Genomic DNA, 24049 nt, shown 5'->3' on the forward strand with positions numbered 1-24049 from the left:
CTATAAAGAGCATTCTGCCTGTTCTCACTACTCCGAAGTGCTGAAGTATGAAAAAATCATGATAAAGTGTGTACAGACAGACATCAAGAATGAAGCATGAACAAAATTCTGTAGTGTGTACTCATCCCTGAGCTGACCTGTGAGAACAAAGGAAGTTGTACAAAGAGGCAGCTCTAGATATGGCAGAGCTTCCCTGTGCCATGCAGGATTGTCTGCCCTAAAGCATGGCTGGCTGGGAAAATGGATGTAGGTGTTTTGCCAGGATTTTTGTGCACAGATGAACCCTGTGCACACCTGGTAGGCTGCGGGTAACGTGATGGAGCACACTGATCCCACTGTACAGCCTCTATGCTTGGTTTTCTGCTTGGGAAATCCTGGACTGCAGTGTGGGAAACAGCAGGGCTAGCAAGTGAATTCACAGCCAAAAATTTGGTAAAAGGAGAGCAAAATTATTTAAAACCTGAAAAAAATGAGCTGGTTCTAGGACAGCTTGAGGCAAAGGTGACAGCTGAGTTGTGATGTCTGTGCTGTGCTTTGGCAGCTGTGCTGTGGTAGCAGTGCTCGCCTGCTGCAGGCTCTGCTGCCACAGCTGGGCCAGGGCAGCAGAAGGCAGGCCCTGCTAATCACCTGCTGCTGGAAGGTTAGGAAGTGGGACAGGAAGGCAACTGAAGTGGAATTTTAATTGCCTTCCTTTCATCACAAGCATGGTTTACTTCAGGCATCCTGCTGCTACTCTAATAGGGCATGCTTTGGCCTCGGCCAGCAACCCACATGCATGGGGCTCATGGACTCAGGGCTTTTCTCAGAGGCCATTTGAGGGCTCTTCCAGCAAAACTGACTGCCCTGGGTTATGCTGGTGCTTCCCCAGCTGGCTCTCTGCCTTGTAGGCTGGAAATCAGTATCCCAGAGCAGCAGACCAGGCTGTGTAATGTAGCCAGGCCTTGGCTGCCGTTCACATGTGAATCTCTTGGACGGGCCCAGCAGTGAAGGAAGGCTTGTGCTAAGGCTCTGCCAGCTCTAACAGGGCATAGCAATGGCAATTAAGGCCTTACACCACTTCAGACATTGACTTGGTGAAGGAGATCTGAGCCTTAAGTCATGCTAGAGAAGGTCACTGCACTACGGCCAGCAGACACACGCTCCTGCAGCTACAGCTGACCCCCAGTGCAGCTGCACGATGCTAATGAGAAACCCCAGACCTCTGCTTTGCTTGGAATTGCTGGAAAACAGTCACAGTTTAGTAGTCCTTCAGCTATTTGGGGATGGGAGAGTTGTATAAGATTAGGAAGAAAAGCAAGGTTCAGTATACTCTGGCCCAAAGGCTCTTTAAAAATCTGACAGGGAAAAGTCCTGTAAATTAAAGAAGTCAAAGGTTAAAAAACAGAAAACAGAAGTTAATTTTTCACAGTGATGGAAGTCAGAGGTGGATCCTCACTGACTATGCTGTTATGAGGCACATGGAGATGAGTAAGAAGCAACCATCAAACAATCCAAAAGGGGTCTTTGAACCTTTTTAAGACTGTAGGCAATGCTCTATATAACAGTTTTATTTGTACATAAGGGAAGGCCTAATAAACCTGTAATGAATCCAGTACATTTCGGTATAGAAGATAATATACTTGGTAACTTAAAAGTAAAAAAATAATTACATTACCACTGGTGCTCTAAAAGACAAGTTTAGGAGACAAGTCTAGAATAAAAAATTATCTTGACTAAGTGGAAAAGTGAGGTCGGCAGGACTACAGCTGAAAACCTGCAGTGTGCTGGGGTTTGGGGCTTTTATCTGGTCTTCTGCTCCAGAGGTGTGCCACCAGCACAGATGACCAATGTAGCTACACAGTGAGGTGTGTCCCTTCACAGGCCAGAACAGGAGTGTCTGAAAGGTTTATTTCTTCTCTGGAACTACAGTTTTAACTCAAGATACACAGACCACAGCCACACTTTGCTCTTTCCCAGGTTAATACCAGGCATTGCAGTTCAGACCTGCTGCACAGGCTTTGGCTAGACTCTCCTGGCATTATCATTCTCTTTTCTCCTTCCAGAGGAGATCCTTTTGGGCCCAGCTGGGCTTTTGTGTACTTTCTAAGAAGCGGATTCCTGGAGCTGGAGCCGTGAAAAAAATCAGGTAATGGGATCTCTGTTGCTGTAAACATGTTCCTACAAAATCTCATGTTCATCCCTGAGAGATGGGGATGTGCCCCAGCAAAATCTGGGCATGGCTCCTTCTGTGTGCAGACAAACACCACTGCATGCTGGGTGCCAGGGGACTGGTCCAGCTCAGCTCCAGTCCAGGCTGGCAGACTGAGACAACTCAACAGCAACCAGTCAGGAAGTTTTGTGCTCAAAGCAGCAGGCAAAACTGAGTTTAAGACTGCCACAGACTCACTGTATGATTTCAGATGACATCTCCAGGCCTTCAGCACCTGCAGAATTAGGGCAGGAATTCTCCTGCTTCCATCCTCTGTGGCTGTGGGATTTCTGTATCCCAGGAGTTTCACAGCAGGGTCCATCATCCAACACAGCAAGGACCTTGTTGCAGAGGACAAAAACACATTAGGCATGTAATGTACACAGCAGTAACTGCTGCATGCTCCTCCAGGGAAAGAGTGACTTTCTCTGAGCAGAGGGGAGCTCAGCCTGCCACCCCTGGCTTGGGCTCCATGCAACAATGGTTTTGATGCTGCAGAAGGCCAGCAGGAAGCCTCTAGCATCCTTCACTGAGAGGAGGCACCTGCTCCCCCAGGCAGGGGCCAGCAATGGTGCCAGGCAGCTGTGAAGCAGAGTCCCAGGCTGGAGTAGGAGATTAACCCTTGACAGATGTGCAGCCAGCACAAAGCAAAAGGAGCAAGAGAGGACAGGAAACAGCTGGAAACAGCAAGAGCTTGGAAGTGTTTATGATTTACTCACTAAATTAACAGCAACAAAAAGTTGTTATCCCTAGAAAGCTTTGCAAACCCCCCTGCTATAATTAGCTGCTGGCTCTGGAGGTGGTTTGCCAAATCAGTTTTTTAGCTGGGATGGTGCTGGGTTTTTCCCCCCTGCTGTGGTGTGCTGGACCATCAGCCAGTACCCAGCTCTGGCCAGGCTGACCATGGAATAAAACCCAAGGTCAGGGCTGGGGCACAGGCAATGCATTTGCTTCTCAGCACTGACCCTGAGGGTCTTCTTGTAGGAGGCTCCCTCCCCTGAAAGCAGAACTTCACATATCCCATGGGCTCCAGAGTCTTTCTTACCTGTGACTTTTGCAGCCAGACAAGTTCAAATGCAAACGTTAAGGGAAGGAAGCAAAGCCACCAGGGCCCCAGCTGGGGCTGGGAACCCAAGACAGACAGTGTTAACCATAGCATCATCATCCCTCTCAACCAAAACAAATAGCAACACATGCTTCAGTCACAACTGAATGACATCAGCATGACATATACGTATATAAAGTGCTTTATTGCAGCATCAGATTAAAGAATTCTTCTCTGTGAAATTTTGTAGGAATAAAAGACATTTTATATATATATTATATATATAAAAACCCAATAAACTTAAGGAGTGAAAGCTTAGAGATTCATCACTTAAATAGCAGTGGGCTGGACAGAATCTTTGATGGGATATAAAAATAAACACTTCCTTAATGTCTACTCTTCTCACGGTGTTCTGCAGAGCCTCACGGTGAGTAAGGTGCTTGTAGGAGGAACAACAGTGCTTGTTTCTCATGCTCCAGTTCATGCCTGTATTGTCCAAAACACAGAGGCAGCAAAGCAGAACAGCTACTTGGCTCTCAACTAGCTTTTGTGGGGATGTCAGGGAAGGGGGGAGTATCAATGCAAGAAATTTTTTTACTTGCCCTTGGACAGGAACTCCAGTTCTTACAGAAATTACAAGGTTTTTTTCTGGGGGTTAGACTGGTCGACATAGCCAGTAAAGAGTAAAGAGGAGGGTAAAAATCCTGGGTAACACTCTCACTGTAAGAGCACTTCCTTAGAGAGCAGCCAGTCTAACAAACAAATTGGCTGAGCTTTTGCAAGCCTTCTTCAAGAAAGATTGTTTGTAAAAGTCCTGCTTCCATGCTTGGGTCCAATACTGAACACTAGGCACGTTCAACAGGAGGTTCTTTAAAGAAGTCTGCACTGATGGTAAATAAACTCCACTGGGAGTTTGGTGAAGTTAATGATGCCATATGGCATGCAAATAGAAATATGCTCTGCTGAATGACTGCAGCTCACAAGCTCATCCTTCCATGGTTTCAGACACGCATGGCTTCCTTTGCTTCCATGTCTCTTGCTGAGGCTCCCTGGCTCCCAGAACCAAGCCACCAGATCACTGTCACCCCTACTGACCACCTCTGCATGACCTACCTCTTTGCCAGAAACTAGTGAGTGAATGACTGTCTTGGCCAGGGAACATGCAGTGATCATGGAAATGTTCCAAGGTCTCCATCCATGCTTATCTGGTTCTCTTCCTTCTCACCATTCACAGAACACTGGGCATCTCAGACTGCATGTCTGTTGGGAAATGGATGATGTCTGCCTGTATTTTGATAGAACCCATATCCAGACTCTAGGGATACGAGGGTGTAATAACAGTTGAGTAAGAATAATTCAGCGATAACTTCATTAATACTTTTGTTTTACCAGCTATGAAGTCTTAGGTATGGATGACCAAGGATGCAATATTCTATCAGTAACCAAGGCAAATGGATCAACTTACACACAACAGATACAAAGACAGTCCCAGAAAGACTCCCCAAAGAGCTTTCAGACCAAGAATATTCACTGAGGCTGGAGAAAGCTCCTGTAAAAAGGACAGACAATACAGGATGGTCAACTAAGGACCTCTGCAACCATTTTTTTCATTCAACAGTGCCATGCAGAAGTACATGGAGTAGCTAGCAGCCTTGTATGAAACCTCTAGAGTAGAAATGACTCTATTCTTCTTTATGTGTGCTTGACTTTTATTTCCCCTGATGTATAAAATTTCTTAAATAAAAGCTATAAATTTTCTGCCAGTTCAGCAACTGAATGTCCAGGGACAAAGGTGCTCAGCCTAGTTTCTCTGCAGAAAAGCTTCCAAAATATGCTGGGAGACACTGCCATGGACCTGTGAAAAGCTGAATAAAACCCAGGCAAGATCAAAGTGTCAACAGAGAGCATCACGATCCCTGATCTGTGGACACCAGCTATTGACATTATTAGCACGTGTGTCTTCCTCCTCTGGAGCCACACTTGTGAGCCTGGCTTGGAAGCGAGCCTGAGGGGTCCATGGCTCAGTTTGTCTGGGCTGCCTCCATGTGGGAATCTGGGGAGACACAGACTGGAGCAGCTGGGGACATGGGCAGACTCAGCATGGAGCAGGGCTAGCTTGGCTCAGTGCTTTTTGCTCCTCACCAGCAATGGCATGAGCAGTGGCTGTGAGTGGGAAACACAGGACTTTCTTTTGGGCTGTGTCACAGGTGCTCCTGAGACCCTCTGGGGACTGCCAAGGGGCCAAGGTCTGGTAGAGGGCTAGTGCTGTGACTTGCCCACATGCTACCACCCTGCTCCTCCAAGAACAACAGCAGAGGGGCTGAAATGCACACAAGGTGGCGTCCCCATGCTCACCTCCTCTGAGGCCCACCTATGTGTAGCTTTGGCAGCCAAAACCCTGGTGCCTAGGCAATCTTGCCAAGCAAGCCCAGCCAGCCAGTGCCCCTCCAGCCCATTCCCCCAGACCCATAGATCCATAATCCTTTCCCTGCTCCTTCCCAACCATGCATGCACAAACCCAAGGATGGGGGGCCTGGCTCTGTATGCCTGGCTGGAACAGCCCTGCACTCTCTAGGAAGACTTATCCCCAGTTTCAGACATAAACCAGGGCAGGTGTAGAGACCAGAGCAGGCAGCCATGCCTGCAGCAGCTCCTCAGGTGTGCTCTGAAGCCAGCAGGAGCTGAGCCCTCTTCACCCTGTGCTCAGCTTTCAGGCTGCATTGGAAGGTCATAGAGAACAAAAGCAGACAGGAGCAGCCCCTTGCTCCCTTTATACCTCCCAGCCCCTGCTGCTTTCCACATGCCAGGCCAGGAGCCCTGGGCTGCAGGACTGCCCTGGGTGGCACGGCAGGGCCTGCACCACAAGAACCTCCAGCACCCTCAGAAATCGGAGGAGACTCCTCTGAGGGGACGAGACAGGCGGCGCATCCTCCCCGTTTTGCCTGGCACCACTGAGGAGACCACGGGCAGGGCAGGGCTGGCCAGGCTGCGCAGGGACACAGCCAGTGGCGGTGGTGGCCCCTTTGAGAGTGGCTGTGCTAGTACTCCTTGGCCTCCTGCAGCTGGGACAGGTACTCCTCCTCGGCGGGGTTGTCGGCACAGCGCTGGCCATTGTTGGGGGGCCGGACGGCGTGATAGCGGCTCCAGTCCCCCTTGCAGAGGATCCAGGGCAGCATGTCCACCTTGTAGTGCAGCTCCGGAGAGAACTCGGTGCTGATGAGGTTGGGGACGCCGGCGCCCTTGCCGCGGGTGATGAGGCGGGTGTGCTCGTCATAGCAGCAGTGCTGGGCAGCCAGCGTGGTGCTGTCCAGGGAGAGCATGGAGCGCAGGCAGAAGCGCGCCGTGGGCTTGTAGATGTCCAGGCGCTCCTTGGGCCCGCTGGCATCCCGCCATCGGAAGCTCTTGCCCCGCTGCTCGTCGCGCAGGTTGACGGCGCTGTAGACGGCCTCCAGCGGGTAGGAGCAGGGGCAGCTGGGCAGGTCCGTCAGCACCTTGCTCAGGTACTTGGTGAGGAAGTCGCTCTTGCAGTTCAGCCACTTCTCGCAGCTGTCCACCTCTGGGGAGGGTACCAAAAGGGTGAGGGCACGCACGCTCTGCACCCCACTTTAGCCGGCAGCCATTTGCCTGAAGCCATGCCAGCACCACCGGCGGAGCCTGCAACCACCAGGCAGGAGCAGCCAGGCTCCTGGGACGAGCTGGAGCCAGCTCCACCCCCAGGGCAGTGACAGAGGGAAGGGGTTTTGTGCTGGCAACATTCCCCTGTGGGAGAGGGCAAGTGGCAGGCTGGCTTCAGCCACTGAACCCTAAAGCTGTGTTGTAGCAGGGCTGCGGGAGCAACTGGGTTTCCCAGCATGACCACTGGCAGTGGTTTGGTGACTTAGGGCTGGACACCAGACACAGGACCCCTTGGCTGAACCCTGAACCCTCCCCACCAGCCAGCTACGACCCTCCCAAGGTCTGTCACTGAAGCCCCCAGTGCAAAGCAGAGGCAGAGGCTGACCTGAGTTGAACAGCTCTGTGGTGTTGTCGTTTTTGAAAGGCATCTCCTCTGTGGGGAAGACCATCTCTCCTTCTGCTCCTTGAGACAAAAAAAAAAAAACAAAACCAAGAACCTGGCTCAACACGGGAAGAAAGGTGGTTTTTCCCTCTGTATGTGCACCAGACACCTCCCATCTCCCAGCCCCTCTCCTGCCACTTCTTTGGTAACATGGCCCTGTGACTGGAAGGAAGGGCCAGCAGCAAGACTGGCCCAACAGAGGCTGTTAGTTATGTAAATCCCAGTGGATAGAGCTGGCTCTCAACATGCCTCTCAGGAGAGGTTTTCAAGCTCCCAGTATGAGAGAGGTGCATGAAGTCACACACCAAACTTAATGCCAGCCCACACAACTGCCCATGGAGCCATGAAACCCAATCATAGCTTCTTTGGGGAAACAAAGCCCCCTGATCATTAGCCCTGACCACATTAAACATAACTAATTCTTGAAGCATGAGCAAAGCCTCCAGCAGTGGGCCAGCCCACATCAAAGTCAGACAGTAGCCAAGGACTGTTCTGGCAGGGGCTCACCAGGGCAGTGTGTCAGATCGCAGGTCCTCGACTCTGTCGCTGTGCAGGCATAGCCACAGGAGCGGGTCCTCTTCTGGTTGCCACTGCCACAGGTGATGCTGCAAGGGGACCATGGGCTCCACTCCTCCTCATCTTCATAGTCTGTGCACAGCAGGCAAGAGGCAGAGAGTGACAGATCTCAGCAAAGCTTTAGCAGCAGGGGAGACAGCAGCCACCTGGGACCTCCGTCAGCTCTGCCTCCATCCCTCAACAGGGACAGTGCTGCCTGGGGCACACGGAGGTGCCCAGCCATGCAGTGCCAAGGGCCAACCCCATCCTCACTGCCAACACCAGGCAAGCAGTCCTGAGAAAAGGCTCTCATTCTCACAGCTTTGCTCCCAGTCATACCCACACAAACAGGTATTGCTGCCCACTCCCACATGGACTAGCACACTGGCCATGATGCTGAACATGGATATTAGCAAAGGCTGGCTGGTTTTGGGGTCATGGCCAGCAAGCTGCAGGCAGGAGCTGCTGTGGTGTCCCAGCCCATCTGCCCACTAGAATCTGCCATCTCTGCAGCTTCTCTCCTGGGGGGAACCCAGGTCTGTGGAAAAGGCTGCTGGCACTGATGTCACTACAGGGACCTGAGTCAATGGCACTTGTCATTAAACATTTATATTGTATGTCTGATCTGAGCATGCCTTCGCTAGAGCCCATGCTCCACTGTGACTACATGCAAGGACAATTCCCGCTGGGACACTGGCATGTCTGACTGCTGGCAGCCCCAGCCAAGTATGCTGGCCTTTATCCTTGGCATGCCTGCTTATTTTGTAAGTAGGAGCTGAGCACCAGCGATGCCTGCTGCAGGGCTGCAGGCCAGGCAGGACAGTGCAGACCTGCATTGCTGAAGAACTCACCGTAATTGTATTTTTCCTTAAAGATCCAGTTTTTCTGCCCGGGCCATGGCTGGTCCCAGTTACCACCTACTCCACTAAGCATGGACTCCTCCTCCTCATAATCTGTTGTGTAATCTTCCTCTTCATCATCATCCTCTTCTTCTTCTTCTTCCCTGTCCCCTACATCCAGGTTGTCATCCTCTTCCTCCTCTTCCTCCTCCTCTTCATCCTCCTCCTCCTCCCCCTCAGCAGGGTCAGTGTATTCCCAGAAGAGGGGCCAGAATAGGTCCTTGTGAGACAGCCACTCAGAGGATGTCAGAGACCAGTCATTGCTTGTCTCCTTCAACAAGTCCATCTCCATCTCAGCCTGAGGATCATCCACCACTTCAATGGTCACCTGGAGGGCAGATATGAGGCGAGGCAGTGAGCTGGGGCACAGCCCTTGGACAGACCCACCAGACCATGCCCAAGAGGCCACAGACACTCAGGACTGCAGGACTGTATGAGGAGCACAAATGGTATCTCCTCATCCAAAGGACTGAGCAGGGACAGAGTGGGAAGCACAGGGTGGCTGCTGGTCACCCACAGGGGCCAACGCCACCCTCAGAAATTGAGATCTCACCCATGTAAGGAGGGGTTTACTCCTGCTGTATGAAGAAGGGGTGGGGAGGCCAGGGAAAAGGCTCTGAGCAAATTCCTCAGTCGAGGAGCTTCTCCATGCCAGCTATGTGCAGCTGGTAGTCACCAAGAAAACAGATGACAGAGGCAACACAGACCCTGCTCATGAGATCTTTTCTCTTAAGGAACCAAATGAGGCTGGAGAGCACCACTTTCACCACAGCAGTCACCCACATCCCCCCGTGGCCCTCCCAGACCCACTCCCCACCTGGATGTTGGGGTTCTGGGCACTCAGGTCCACGTTGGCCAGCCCCGGCAAGTTCTGCAGGTCCAGCATGAAGGGCAGGCTCTCCTCCTGGCCAGCAGCACGGGGCTGGGGCAGCACAGGGCTCCTGGCAGCCTGCTGAGGCAGCCCTCGGCGCCTGTGCCGGCGCGGGCCGGCCTGCCCGCTGCGCCGCAGCCCCCGCGGCCTGCCCGGCGGGGACAGCTCCTCGTGCCCTGCGGAGCGCGGGCCGGATGACGCTGACACCTGCACGGGGAAGAGTCACAGGGAACAGCTCCTGACGGCGCTGGTGCAGGCAGGGAGCAAACCACCACCCAGCAAAGATGGGTCTGGTCTCCTGCTCCAAACAGTTCCTCCATCCCATCTTACTGCAGCATCAGCAGAGCAATTAACATCTTAATCAATCAAGTTAATGCCAAGTGCCCTGTGCTGCGCCAGGGCTCAGTTCTGCTGCACCTGAACCTACAGGTCTATCAGAGTGGTACTTCCCAACCTCATGACCACTCTCCCTGTACCCCTCTGCTGTCCCATTGCCCATCTTGTCTGGCTTTCCACTTCTCACTCTCCCTTTTTAGCTATTTCTCAGTCCCTGGAAATGGGTTAACAGTGAGGGTTGCTTCTGGTCACAGAGTTACCACAGATCATGTTTAATACTTTTATATATTTATATAAAAAGTTTACAACCAGAGCTTTATGACAAAGGGGAACACCTCACCCAAATACATTGTTCTGTGGTACTGGTACTAGGGCAGATGACTTCAAGCAGCACAGGCTTAATTGAAATTTCTGATGGTGCCCAAAGGCAAGCACAAAGACGGAAAGAAATTGCTGGCAGATACAACCCAGCTACCTTTAGCTCTTTGGGAAAGGGAAGATTCCCAGCCAAACAAGTCAACAAAACTCACTTGTGAGTGCTGCCAGTGGCTCTCAGCGCTGCTGCCACTCCAGGGGCACATGGCACATGCATGGCAGGAGGAGCAGGGCTGGCAGACAGGGAGCCCTGCCCCAGAGGCAGCACCAGCCAAGCACTGCGCTTGCCCCAGTCCCGCGTTCCCGTCCCGCACTGGCACCACAGAGCAGCGGGACTCCAGGGGCCAGCAGGCTCCAGGGTGCCCACGAAACCCGAGACGGGAACAGCTGGCAAAGCCCCTGAGGCACGGGCGTCCTTGGGAAGGTCTGCAGGGCCCCGCAGCTCAAGGCTGGGAGCAGAGGTGCCCGCACTCCCAGCATCTCCGTCAGTGTCTGCCTTTTTCTGGCTGCCCAGCTGAAACCCCTCTTTGTTCCCAAGCTCTCACCCTTCGCACCAGCCCGGCCGAGAGCCGTGGGATTAACGAAGAGCACGGAGTGCCCCCTCCCCGCAGCCGGGCGGGGGGGGACGCAGAGAGGCATTTCTACCTGCAATTAGAGCCAGATGGTTCGGGGAAGGACTCCCCTCCCTTTCATCCTGATCACTGGAGCACTTCAAAGGCAGCTGGAGCCTAGCCAGACTCTCATGAGCGCACACAGCCCGTCCCCAGCCCTGTCCCTGTACATCAAAGCCCACGATCCCTCCATCCCCGGGGGAGGGAAAAGAGCAGCAGGGACGCTGCTGGTCCCTTGGCTGCTGCCCAGGGCAGGCTGAAGGCAGGGAAGGGCCGGTGACAGACTCCACCAGATGGGCCCTGAGCAGAGAGGGCTGCAGAGAGGACAGAACCTGGGCTGCACAGGGAGAGTCCTCCCTGGCCTGGAGGACTCCTGTGGCACTGCTGGTAGCAAACCTGAGCAGAATTACCCCCCTGCACACACCTTCCCCTCCCAGCTCCCCCTCTGTCCCCATCCAAACCACAGTGCTTTCAGGAAGAATGCATGGGGATGATGCCTGGCTCTGTCTCAGCCTAGTTCCCAGTGCCTTAGCCCCTTGCTAGGTCTCCTGTCATGTCCCAGGAGTCCTTGACAAGAAGCAAGGAGCTCAGGTGGAACAAAAACAGCAAAGAGGGCTGAGCAGGCAAACACAGCCATGTCCCAGTGCTGGCTGCACGACACTGCCTGCTGTGCTGGGTCTGCTGCCAGCTGCACAAGCCCTACACAACCCCTGCACAAGAGACTGGCAGCAGCCAGGAAAGGCTGGCGTTCCTGCCCAATTTGCAAAGAGCTTATTGGGCTGGGTGAGCTCGTGTCACACACAACCCAAATTTAATACACATGGAAAGTGAGGTCTCCTCTAGCAACAAGATCTGAGCTCACCCAAGGACACCAGAGAAAGCAAGCCAGGAACAGACTCAAAGTCTCCAAATTTACACTCAGTGCCTAATTCAGATTTTACGCCCAAACAAGCTCAAGAAATTCAGAGTACTGTTCCCACAGGGAAAATGTAAAACTGCTCCAGGAGAACTGGCTGCAAAAATGTTGCAGGGCAAACAGAACTCCCTCAGCTCCCAGATACTCTGGAGGCATAAAAATGACAGGGGTGGCCACCCGGAATGGCCAAGAGCCCTTCAGCAACGGTCACTACAATGTACCACCCAACACCTCCCTCCTCTTGGCATCTGCATCACTCCAAAGGCTTGCTGGGTTAAAATCTCTCCCTGCATCAGATGTCCCTCCTATCAAAGCTCAGTGCCCTGCCCCAGACAGTCAATCAATGGATTTAACAAGCTCTTAGAAGGCCCAGTGCTCCCTCCAGGTCAGAACATCCATGGCATCAGATGTGTCTTCTCCAAGTCATCAAGGGTCCCCTGACAGCCACACGAGCACCACCTGAGGTTTGCACCCCTCTCCATGACACCCACCCTCTCCTCTGCACTGTCCAAGCAGCAGCTGGATAAAGCCACCAAGGATGGAGCTCAGCCACTGCAGTGGGCTAAGGGAAGAGAAGACTTTGCCTGTCCAGAGGGAACACTCTATTCCCCTGCTCTCTGTAGAGCACAGGAGAAAGCCTGCAGACCATTGGAGAGCTCGTCAGCAGCAGCAGCTCCCTTCTTCCATGGAAGCAGAGTGCAGCGCTGGGGAGCCATCAGTGTCTTCCAGCCGAGTTCCAACCTTCTCCTGCAACCAGCCAGCACCAAGCAAAGGAAAAAGCTGAACAAGGAATTGCCACAGCTGTTCCTGTTTACACTTGGCATATCCTACCTGGCTGGGAATAAGGGCAGGAACCTGAGAGAAACTCTGGGGCAGCACTCAGGAAAGAGCATGGAATTTCCCTTCGTGAAGATGTTTTGATGTTTTGACTGCAGGCTGTAAGCAGGATCATACCTGCCTACCTGCCAGCCCAGGAGCCCTTCCCACATGGTCCAGGCTGTCCCACATGTAGGATTGACCACTGAAACACCTTGAGGCACAAGCTTAGAAGAGAAGTTTGGAAGGGGAAATAACTCATTAGCAATTCACCCCAGTGTCATGCCTACTTTGTACATAACATGGGCAACAAGGTGTGTGGAAAAGGTGTGGGAAAAGGCCACACATCACTGCTCTAGAGACCAAAAGCTGACATTTTTCCATTTCTAGACCATACACCTCTATAAGAATTGCTGAAAAATCTGGAGATGATGAAGAGAACAGCCACAAAAACATTTCAAGGGATGGAAAGTCTTGTACAAGTCTTGTACAAGTCTTTTCCAGTGAAAGACTTGTACAATTCAATTTGTTTCTCATGCTGAAAAAAGAAAGCAATGACTCAGTTTTCCAGTTCTTTAAGGCAGTAATCCATCAGGCACCAGAGACTATAATCCAGAACAGAAACACATAATAGGAAGCAATGTGCCCAAGTCAAAGCCAAAAAAATTTAACTGAGGAATAAGGATCATGCTTTTAATGCCATAGGTAATTAACCACAGGAACAATTAAAAAGAAAAGTGACAATTTTTCTTGTGGAGACTGCCAAACCCACATGACTAGGCTCAACACATGAGCACTGCAACTGCACCAAGGAAGAAATTCAAGGCTCTAGTAATTTCTTCTGCTCTTAAAATTTGTAATTTTGCTAGAAATGTCCGTAAGGCTTTGAACTAAATCTGGAATAAGGAAGCAAATTACCAATGTTCATGTGCTGCAGCTCTTACTATTAGAGACATGACATTTCATGTGAAATGAAATGAAAACATCATCAGACTAGCTCCTCTGCTGTGCTGCACTTTGGCAAGCAGGGACACCACCACCCTGCCACTTGCACAGCCACAGGTACTCGTCCCTCCAGCACGGTCCTCAGTCTCCCTGCAGGAGCTGCAAGCTGCAGAGCACCCAACAGCAGTGCTCTTTGTAACCTCACAGACTGCTGGGCAGAACTGCCCCTCATCATGGGCTTACACCAATCCAAGCACATTTGAGAGAACCCCCCTGGCAGTGAAGCACTGCTGGAGCATCAGCAGCCAGTGCAGCACACAAGTCACCAGCACAGGACAAGCTCGGAGGATGCAGCTTCTACCCACACCTATCCCAAGCCAATTATCGAGCACATAAACTCATTCAACTTGAACCAAGGGAACCTGTGCCTGCCCACGGCAGCCAGATCAGAGGCAACATTCAGGCTCTGCTTTGGGCTTTTTAACACTGCAGTGAAGAAAATGACGTATTTGCTAAAGGCCGGTATCACACTGAGCTATAATTATAAGGAATGGGGGCTTTTGTTGCTTAATCATTACTGCTTGTGTTAGGTTTCCTTTGAACAGTTTTACCATGCTGTATTGAAACAAGAAACCACCAGAAGAACTATTGATCTTTTCCTGAATAGACCTTCCTTCTCTTTCCCCAAAGCTTTCCAACATTATTTTAAAATCTGTCTGTTGCAAACTTGCCCGCTTATGAATTAGTCAAGTACAATTTTTTTTAACCATAAAAATTTTCTTTTTATATTTACCTAAATGAGCTGCAAGGATCTGGAGAAAGTATTAAAAAAAATTATCTTTGGCCTGAAACTGGGTAGGAACAACTCCAGCGTAGGATTTTACTATAAAGCCATACTATAAAGCTATGGAAGTGGAGAAGGCTGGTTGGTTGCATTAGAAGGAAGGAAGCATGTCTGGGGTTAGCTCTGGGGCTGCAGTTTGCACAAAGGCCCATGATGGTTTTTGCTGGTGGGACGGGGAGAAAGGGAGGTTTTTCTAATGCTAACAGGTAACACTGCTGTCTCCTTAAAATAAAGCAAGGTTGAACAGCAGGGTGATCACCAGGAACAGAAGCAGTGTGCCATGATGCCTCCCTCCCATAGAACATGCTTTCTCCTCTATGAGGCACTGCCCAAATAAAGGGCTTTTTTAGCCCAGCCAGCTGAAACCCCCATGGCCTCCTGAGGGCTGTAGTTTGATCCTCCTGGCTCATAAGCCATCCACCAGCACATAACCTGTCTCCTGGCAGGCTTTCAGCCAGATGGAAAATCCGTGGGACACGCATTAGGCAAGTGACCTCTGCCACCCATCAGCTCATCACCTACTTAAGGGATTTCCCAGAGCCCTGGCAGAGCACAGCATCTTCTGGAGGTGTCAAGAGCTGGGTGGGTACCTACCAGATAACAGGGAAGGCAAACATGCCACTCAGTTCCTGTTACTGTCTGTAAGACCTTCTGAGCCACAGTCCCAGCCATCAGATCCAACACGTTTAGACTTACAGGCAGGTGGCTTAGCAGGAGCTGTCACTCAGGATTTTGACATGTGAGCTCTGGAAGATCTGCCAAAGGTAATTTAAAGAAGATCTCCAGTTGCCTCCCTCTTCTTGTGCTCTGGGTTACACTCCTGCCCACAAAGGGGCTGTGGCACAGGTGAAGAACAGAACCCAGACTTCCCAAATGCTGTACTGTCCCCTCCACCTCAGGACCAGCTTACATGGGTGCTGGGAGGGGTGTTATTGGTGTTTGGTTTTGTTGGTTTGCTCTTTTCTTTTAATAAAGACTCCCTTTAGCTTTTAGGAGAGTTCTACAAGTGCTCAAGGAACAGACAAGGCACTTGGTTATCATGCTTACGTGGGCAGATCCTGTTTATGACAGACCAGCAGGAGCCAGCAGCAAACTGTGGGCTGTGCAGATAATTATTACGCCCTCGTGATTATAATTTTCATTCAGTTATCAAAATACTTCAGATCATATGGTATCACTTTCTTTTCTAACTAGCTTCATTCCAACTGTCTTGGGCAGGGAGCTGCAGGAGGCAGCATCAAAGGCTTCCTCATGTTTCACATTTATTTTCATGTCTCACAGTTGCAACAACTGTAATCTCAGAACTCTTTCCAAGGTCAGTGACTCAGTTGCCCCTGAGGCAGAGCCAGCCCTGGAGCAGAAGACAGCACAGCACAGAGAAGCAGCAGCACGCAGCACCACGAGGAGCAAAGACACAGCATAGCTGGCTTTGTGCAAGACCAAAAATGAGGAGGTGGTCCAGGCTACTGAGAACGCTCCTCACCATGGACCCCACTGGCACAGCCCAGCTCCTCTCACCAGTCGGCTTTCCTGTGGGTGTGCTCATGAGTAACCTGCCCAGGGCATCCTCACTCCCCTGTCACTTGTGACACAAGGAGGAAAAGCAGCAGCCTTGTGGCCTTTCACCTCAGCCGAGCTGCTGACCTCCTCACGCAGATCATGGTTGTTTCACTGGCAGATGTTTCTCTACCATAAACATCTTCTCCCTGTTCAACACTGAGACAAATTTCTTTGTCTGCAAGGCTCTTATTTTGCACACAAAGAAAATGACACACTCCTCAGGTGTGGCCAGGCCAGGCATACATGTGGGTCTGCCATGCTGTACTCAGAGAGGCTCTTGAGACGGTCCAGCACAGCTCAGCTCCTTCTCCCCTCCTGCCCCCAAGGGGAACTGGTCTCCTTTCTATACAGATGAACCACACAGGCCTTGGAGTGGAGGAGCTGGAGCATATCCTTGGCAGTGCTGATACATCCCAGCACAGCAGATGGGGCTGCCCTTGCACCAGAGACCCTGCCCAAGCACACAGGTCCCAGGGGCCAGTTCTTGATGGGTGGTGCCTGCTGCAAGGACAGAGCTGGTGGCAAGGCACCCATTACCTGAAGATCCTGAGACTTTGGCTCAGTCATGGGTACAGGAGCAAGGCCCCTACAGAGATTGCATGGAGAGGTCCCCAGAGAGATGAACAGATCCACATCCTCTGGTGCTCTCTGGCAAATGCTCCTGCTAGGGCATGTGGTTTCTGCTAACACAGTTCAGCAGCAATACACATAAACTCCCAGTGCATCAGAGGGAGTCTAGAACAAGCTGCTAACTTGTTCCAGCTCTAAACCCCATGTGCTTCAGTAACCATTAACTTGTTCCAGCTAAAGATCTGCATTCGCTAGTCTGCACACCGTAACTCTCCCACTGCTGCAGCTGCTGCTTCCTTGCCTGCCACAGCCCAGGCAGAACTGCAAGGGGAAGAAAACCCCAAATAGTGCAAAGCAGGTGGAGAAACTGACAGGACCCGATCAACACCAGCCTCCCCCTGCCGGCTAGAAGAGGTGGGGAGGGAATCAGAATCACAGGCAGGAGGGAGTGCAGGGGGCTCCTGCTCCCCTTGTCCCACAAAGGGTGCACAGGCTGCCCCTCCATGCAAGCAGTGGGGCAAGGAATGCAGCCAACCAAACAAATGCAAATCCACCAGGGATCCCTTCAACAGCAGACAAAATGGGCACCTGGGCTCACAAAACGAGCCAGACTTGGAGTATCTCTATGCCCTGCACAGGAAGGGATCCAGGCAGGGATGCTGCATCTCATCCTCCTGAAGGGGCAAAGCTGGGCTGACTCTGAGCCAGCAGTCCCTGCCCCAGGTGTTGGCTGCAGCTCCCCAGCCTGGGGTCCAGCTCAACTCTCCCCCAGGCAGCTTTGATTTTAAGGAGCCAGCGGCCTTAGCATGTAATAAAACCACATTGTCTCCAAGAGGAAGACAGTTCCCAAAGTGTTGGGAACTGCATACATGAAGATATCTGTACAACACCTTGTTTCAATGGAGGAGCTCATGGTATGGCACAGTGCAGCTGGAATTCCCTGCGATTTTGGCTGCTGTGGGAATGGCTGCAGGTGAAGGAGAGGGCAGGGAGGACAGCAGGAGGAAGTGTCAAAGTGTTAAGGAAGAGAGGACATCCCAGGGGAGGCAAAGAGAGGTTGATTTTCCACATGGGGCACTCCCACAGCACCTCCAGGCCACCCAGCAAACACTGCCTCCTCAGCCAGCAGCACCTGGGGCTCAGGGGCTGCCTTGCTCACCCTAGGCCAGGGCTGCCAGGCTGCGGTGGAAGGGGCTCACCTGAAGGCCATGCCATGTGCCAGCCTCCTGTTAAGCCCTAACAAGTGGTAGTGTCTCTCTTGGCTCGGGACATGTTCCCACACATGCCTTGCAGCCCGAGTCCTGAGTGCTAGATAAGAGCCTGAAAGACCAGGCCAACCACCAGCCCCTAATCCAAGATAAACCCACGCATCACCACCTCTTCCCTGCATCATGGATGTTTCCTGGCCATCTACAGCCAGGTCTCCACCCTGTGCCTGTCTTGTGGTGCCAGGGCACAGCAGAAGGCAGCAATTGACTTCATTTTGTTCCTTTGAAGTTCTATCCTTGCCCTAGAGACTAAACCAACCTGAACCCCAAGAGCCATTGGTGCCCTTTGTGCCAAGGCCCACCTAGGACTCGGAGCCAGGCAGGTCACCATAGTTTTGGTGTCTTCATGTCCTAAGCCCTGAGATGAAAGCACATCTCAAACAGCTTCTCAGACAAGCCCCCAGAGTCCCTACACAGAAGGAACATGGAGACACTGAATTGCTTGGAAGCAACACCATGCAGCCACATAAAAGCATCAGGCTGCCCAATGAAGGTTCCTTGAAAAAACATTCTACCAAAGCAAACAAACAAACAAAAAATAGTCCTTACACTGCACTTTTGCAAGCTTCTGTCTGAAACAAATCCGATCTAACCCTGAAATATGCTGCAATCTCTTCCTTGCTCCAGTACATTATACAAAACCTGAGCCTCTGGCTGATAACATTTGCTTTGAAGGAGCTGGACAGCACAGGTACACCTTACTGGCCTGTCAGCAGCTCAGACTGTCCTCAGGCTCCCCTAAGGGAAGTATCAGGCTTCTTGTTTTGAGGATTATTCTGAGAGGAAGAGTATTTACAGCTATTGTGGAGCAGTTTTCACTCCCTGCCCCTGAAACACTGACAAGAGCAAGGCAGGAATTACTCTCTAGCACGCTCCCTCCCTCCATCACCCCACCGGGAGGATCTTGGCTGGAGGCACGATGAGTTCCCCAGTTTGACTGTCTTTGAGGAAAGGGTCTGCACGAGCCGGACAATTTTGGGAACCCAGAGGGAGTGTAGGGCAATACCCTGTGGGGCGATTTATGCCTAATCTCTTCCCCTTACATGTGCCTTTTACAGGAACCCCTTTGATTGGAACAATGGGAACGCAGCAGACCTATTTGTGCAGTGAAAATGGAAGAAGCCCCCTTGTTGGGCAGCTTCCCTACACCCGGCTCTCCTTTGTTTCTGCTGCTGTCTCAGCCCCAGGGCGGGAGGGTTTTCAACTGTGTTGACTAAGATAATTTGGCACTTCTCAAAAGGGAATTTGCTACAAAGGGCGAAGTACCTCCCTGCGCACAAAGAGCCCCTTTCAGAGCGGAAGGATGCTTCAGTGAACGTTTTGTACCCACAAATCCGACCTCCGCCAAGGACAAAGCCAGGGACAAGAACGCTTAATTGCCGAAGAAATGAAAAGGTAAAAAGCACATCCTCAGGCAAAATGACTCTGCTACTGACACAGCCCGCAGCGGCGCTGGGATCTGGCTGTGCAGGCAGCCGGCACCGAGGCAGCTGCTCGCTCCCGAGCTGCCCGGCAGGAGCTGCACACACGGGGGACAGGGCTGGGGACCCACGGCACGGCGGGACGGCGCCGGGGACACCGCGATGCTCCCCTTGGCCAGGGCCCCGCGGGAGCAAGAGCCGGGCGGGAGGCTGGGGGCAGCCCCGCAGATCTCTGTGCTGGGCAGCCCAGCACCCCCAAACCAACGTGTCCGGGCTACACTGGGGCTCCCCAATGACAGGGCCAGCCCCACTTAGAGCCTCCTGACAAACTCCGCTCAAGCCCAGCTGAGATTTCTTCCTCTTTAACACTTTTTAAATCTAGGACAGCCACACCACATCACCTTGGAGCTCCTTCACCCTCTGTCTGCTGGTATCTCTGGCCAGGCATCACATCACTGCTATACAATTAATTCTTAAATGATTTTTAATCAGGTGTAGACCTTTAGTTTTACAAGTAGCTTCCTATTGCTTTTGTCACTGCCTGGTTTAACCAGTAAATAGTGTTGTTACTTGTTTCCTTATTTCTCAGGGGCCAGGAGCCAGGAGCCAGTCATATCAGGCGCTGCACAAACCCACTGATTTGCAGCCAACTCAGCCTTTATGCTACGCTTGATATTCTTTTGTTGCCTTCCTTTATCTCTTATCGCAGATGCCAGATTTGCTTTGCTTACAGCCTCAGACCAGGGGAAATCCAACAGCAGGTTCCAGCCTGGCTCTGCCCCCGGTCCCAGCCCTGCAGTAACATTTGGGGAGTTTGCTGACGTTGCTCTTGGGCTGCTCTCTCAAGAGTGGCTCCCTCCTGCAAAAGAGCATCCACCAAGCCCACCAGAGCTGGACTGGGTGCCCTGGACCCTCCATAAAACACTGCTGGCTTGCTCTGCCTCACCCCGTCAGCCCCCTGAGATGCTCCAACACACCATTCCTGTCATCACGGTTATTCCTATACACAACTATTGAAACCCTTGTGTCAGTTCACATAGATTTAATCACTCTGAACATTTACCTTTGTAGCATGACAGTACTGTGGCTGTTTTCTGTTTACCAGAAGAGCACTGTAACTGATTTGTATCAGCTGGAAAGAATCCAAAGATCTATTAACAATGTTCAGGGCCAATATTTTGAAATCCAGTCAGTTTATAAAAATATATTTTTCATTTATAGCTCTTGACTTCATAAATAAATGAACCATTAAGTGATGTGATGAGCTGTACCTTGTCTCCACAAGGGACACAAGCTTTTCCAAGTATTGTTACCCAAATATGAATAGCCACTTAACTCAGTGCTCCATCCTGCCACATTTCTGCTCACATCAAAGTATGATACATCCAACCTGCAAAAGTGCTTCTTAAACCCCTGCTGTACACCTGTCTGCTGTTTCTGAACCCGCCTGCCTTCCCAAACATCACCAACAAACCTCCGAAGGAGCGGGTACCTTCTCTTGCTAGAGTCAAGTCACAGTTTGGAAAGAAAACTGCCTTTCAACTTTTCCATCCTGCCTTTTCAACTTCTAGTCAAATAGGCTGAAGAAAGAGCAAAACATTCTCACTACATCTGTTGTTTATGCTGAGCACAGTATAATTTGGGCAAAACTTTGCTGGCCTGTGTCATTGCTAAGACAGTGTAAACACAAGTGCTTGCTCCTTTGGTAATGGCTGGAAATACTGGATCCTGACTGAGGTACAGGATTTCGGACACATTCATAAGGCTAAGACCCAAAAATAAAGCATGTGTTCCCTACATCCTTCCTATCATAATAAGAACACTTTCTATCTCAAAAAAATTACTGAAAAACTTATTTGTTTGATTTTTCTAACCTATTTTAGTATTGAAGTGCAGCTCTAAGGGTCAGCACAGATTACAAAAAATCCCATTCGGTTCTAAACCAAGGAAATATGTTATTTGATTTAAACAAAGTCATTAAATTTTAAAAAGTCCAAGTTATGTAATTGCTTAATGGTTTTGATTGTCTATCTGCTCTGCTCTGTCATTTCTATTTTTCTCCTCACAGCCCCCTTCATTCTACCCACATCTGTAGGGCATTACCCGTAGTGTAACCAATACTCCAGCTGTGGCTGCCCTGCTGCCATAGAGACAGGACGGATCAGTGCTGCAACAGGAACCATCTGTATGCGTGACCCAAAATCACTCTGGAGTTTTTTTAACCACCATGCTGCTGTGCTTGTGCTCTCTGCTTTAGTTCAAACAGCTGGGCATGACTACTCTCAATTGTCTCCTGCATGCACCAGAAACAGAGGATTTCACCCCAAAACACAGCCAGCAGACACATGCCAACACCTACTGCTTCCTCCCTGCCATGGGAGCTGTGCCCCAGTACTCTGAGGGATGCAGGGTGCACCAACAAACCGCCAGAGGAATCCATTCTCCAACTTCCTCCTTGCTGCTAACCTCCACCCTCAAACCCTCGCCTGCACCCTTCTCGCATGTTTGTCTTTCTGCAAGAAGCAAAGGTCCCGGGGACAGAGGCGGCGCTGTGAAAGTGCCGTGTGTGATCCTTGGCTGGCCGCACAACGCTCCCCATTCACAGCCATTCACAAACCGCGCCTCACAGCAGCTCACACGCTCTCCCGTGGATTTCAGATGTCAGATAAAAAGGAGCCTGAGACTTCACTGCACAGTCCCGTGGTGAGGGCATGCACAACTTTCTAGCAGACAGCTTGTCCCTATCCTTGGTCCCTGCCACAGGACTGCAACACCTTCCTGGATTTCAAGGGTAAATCCCTACTCCTGCAGCTGGAGTCTGAGGTCACTCTGCCTGACATTTGTCTGGCAATTGAACCAGCATGTACATCTATAGTTGAAGTTTCGGTAGCAAAGTACAGCACCAACACGATATTACCAGCAGTACAGCACATCATCCCCAGCAGTTCTCTTTCATCGGCTCAGCCCACACTCCACTCAAAACCATCACCAGGCTTGAGTAGCGGTACTTGGCTGGATGCAGCCTGTGCCCTCTCTTGTCCCTTGGCCAAGCATTCAGTGGCAGATTCCCTCCTCACACTTGTGCCCTGGAGTTCCTGCTGGAATGGAGTTTAGTGCATCCAACAGGAGCTGCCAGCATGACTCCTCCACAGATCAGACCCCGTTTTGGCATTAATCTGCAATACGGTGCATCCCCATCACTTTGCACCTCCTCTCCCAGTCTGACTGACCCTGGAGATCAAATCTGCTGCTTTCTGTACTACTGTGTGTCCTCAGCGAGGACTGAGCTGCTCGAACTGTCCTGCTCAAAATCCTCCTATCTCCACTTTTCTCAATCATTCATTTCACCGACTTTTAGCAGCAGCATTCTTTCAAAGAATACTTTTTAAACACAGCTCTACTCCTGAATGACTTTTCCTCCAGAGAACAATTCCAAGATGGAAAACAACTTCTTTTAACCATCCAATAGTCTTCCCTACTACCCGCCCTCCCCGGTGGTTTCTTTTCCATTCCGTTCCTGTCATCCCCATCAGGTCCCACCAGTTGGTTCCCAGTCTGACCAGTCCTCCATCGCCTGCCACGATCCGCGCTGGGCACGGAGCGCGGGCCAGGATCCGCGCTCAGAGGAGCGAGAGGCGCATCCCGGGCCATCCCCTCCTCCCGGCCCGGGGGCTCCAAGGCCGCCTGTCCCGGGGGACACTGCCAGGGCCAGGTTGCCGGGACGAGAAGGGAGCATGGCCGCTCCGGAACCTGCCCCAGGAGCGTTTCGGAGGGGAAGGGAGAGGAGATGGTGGCTGAAATCTATCGTGTTTCTGGTAGAAGAGATTTGGCATTCCTGGCAGGGCACCAGCTGCTAATTCGACTGCAGCCGGCCCCCTCTCCCCCACCTGGGATGTTTGCCGCCGGAGGCAACCAATCTTCCCGGGCACTGTGTCACGGCACTCGGCCCCGAACTCAGGAAGCCTAAAGCATCCCCCTTCCTTCAGCGTCTGTGCAGTGCAAAGACCTGAGGCTTCCCGAGAATCCCGCAGGCCAGGAATGGGCTCCGTCCCTCAGCGAGTGAGGAAACAGCCATCGATAAGGGGAATGGGGGGGCCCTGCTTCTCCCGGCTGCTGCTTCTCTGCCCGGAGCTCTGGGCGGCCGAGCCGCGGGACACGTGTTGGATGCTGCTCCCGTCCGACATGCACAGCTGCCTCCGAGGGAGGGAGACCCAGGTGCCCGGCTGCCCCCTCAGCTCTCCCGGGCACGGGAGGGGTGCAGAGGCTGAGGAAGAGATCGCCCCAGCACGCTTCCACCTCTCCGTATTTCCCCAAAGATCGCCCTACCTCCGCCAGCTTGGAGCTCCTCTCCTTCGGGGTATTGCCGCGCGGTTTCCCCCTCACGGGCAGCCCTCTCACCGCAGCCAGGAAAGTTGTCAGGAAGACGAATCCGAGGATGAGCACGACTTTCCCTCTAATCAGAGGCATCTCTCCCTTCCTCTCTCCCCACCTCGCACGTCCAGGGCAGGCGGTCTGGCAGCACGCCCGCCTTTAATGCTCCAAATCCTGTCCTCCGAGAGGAGCAGTAAAAACGTAGAAATATATGTATCTTATATATATAAGCCACCGGAGCCGGGAACTGCGGTGTCCTGCAGGCAGGGGCCGGGCAGGGTCCGCCGGCCCGGGCCACTCCGCTCCCTCTGATCGCTCTTGCAGTTTGCCGAGCACCTTCCGCTGTCGCGGCTCCCGCGGGTCGCCTGCCGGTACTGATGCTGAAGGGTAACTCTGAAAAG

General features: G+C 51.9%; 1 protein-coding gene across 1 annotated transcript; it reads right to left on the minus strand.

Annotated features, from left to right (window-relative positions):
• Positions 1-3533: 3533 nt before the first annotated feature.
• ISM2 (isthmin 2) lies at positions 3534-24049 on the minus strand. Its single transcript, XM_058026476.1, has 6 exons — positions 23604-24049; positions 9562-9822; positions 8697-9072; positions 7798-7938; positions 7234-7311; positions 3534-6789 (listed from the first exon to the last, which is right to left on the minus strand). Exons 1-6 carry the CDS (start codon positions 23742-23744, stop codon positions 6272-6274), a joined length of 1515 nt encoding a protein of 504 aa, XP_057882459.1. The 5' UTR covers positions 23745-24049; the 3' UTR covers positions 3534-6271.

The sequence above is a fragment of the Melospiza georgiana genome, chromosome 6, assembly GCF_028018845.1.
Source record: "Melospiza georgiana isolate bMelGeo1 chromosome 6, bMelGeo1.pri, whole genome shotgun sequence".
In the NCBI taxonomy this organism is placed as follows: domain Eukaryota; kingdom Metazoa; phylum Chordata; class Aves; order Passeriformes; family Passerellidae; genus Melospiza; species Melospiza georgiana.

Bases quoted from the DNA above. Each gene is read 5' to 3' on its own strand.
- ISM2 (XM_058026476.1), bottom strand. From the start codon at position 23,744: ATGCCTCTGATTAGAGGGAAAGTCGTGCTCATCCTCGGATTCGTCTTC. The intron at 9,073-9,561 runs GTGGGGAGTGGG...TCTGCCCTCCAG, and splicing joins CCCAGAACCCCAACATCCAG to GTGACCATTGAAGTGGTGGA. The intron at 7,939-8,696 runs GTGAGTTCTTCA...TGCTGTGCACAG, and splicing joins TAAGGAAAAATACAATTACG to ACTATGAAGATGAGGAGGAG.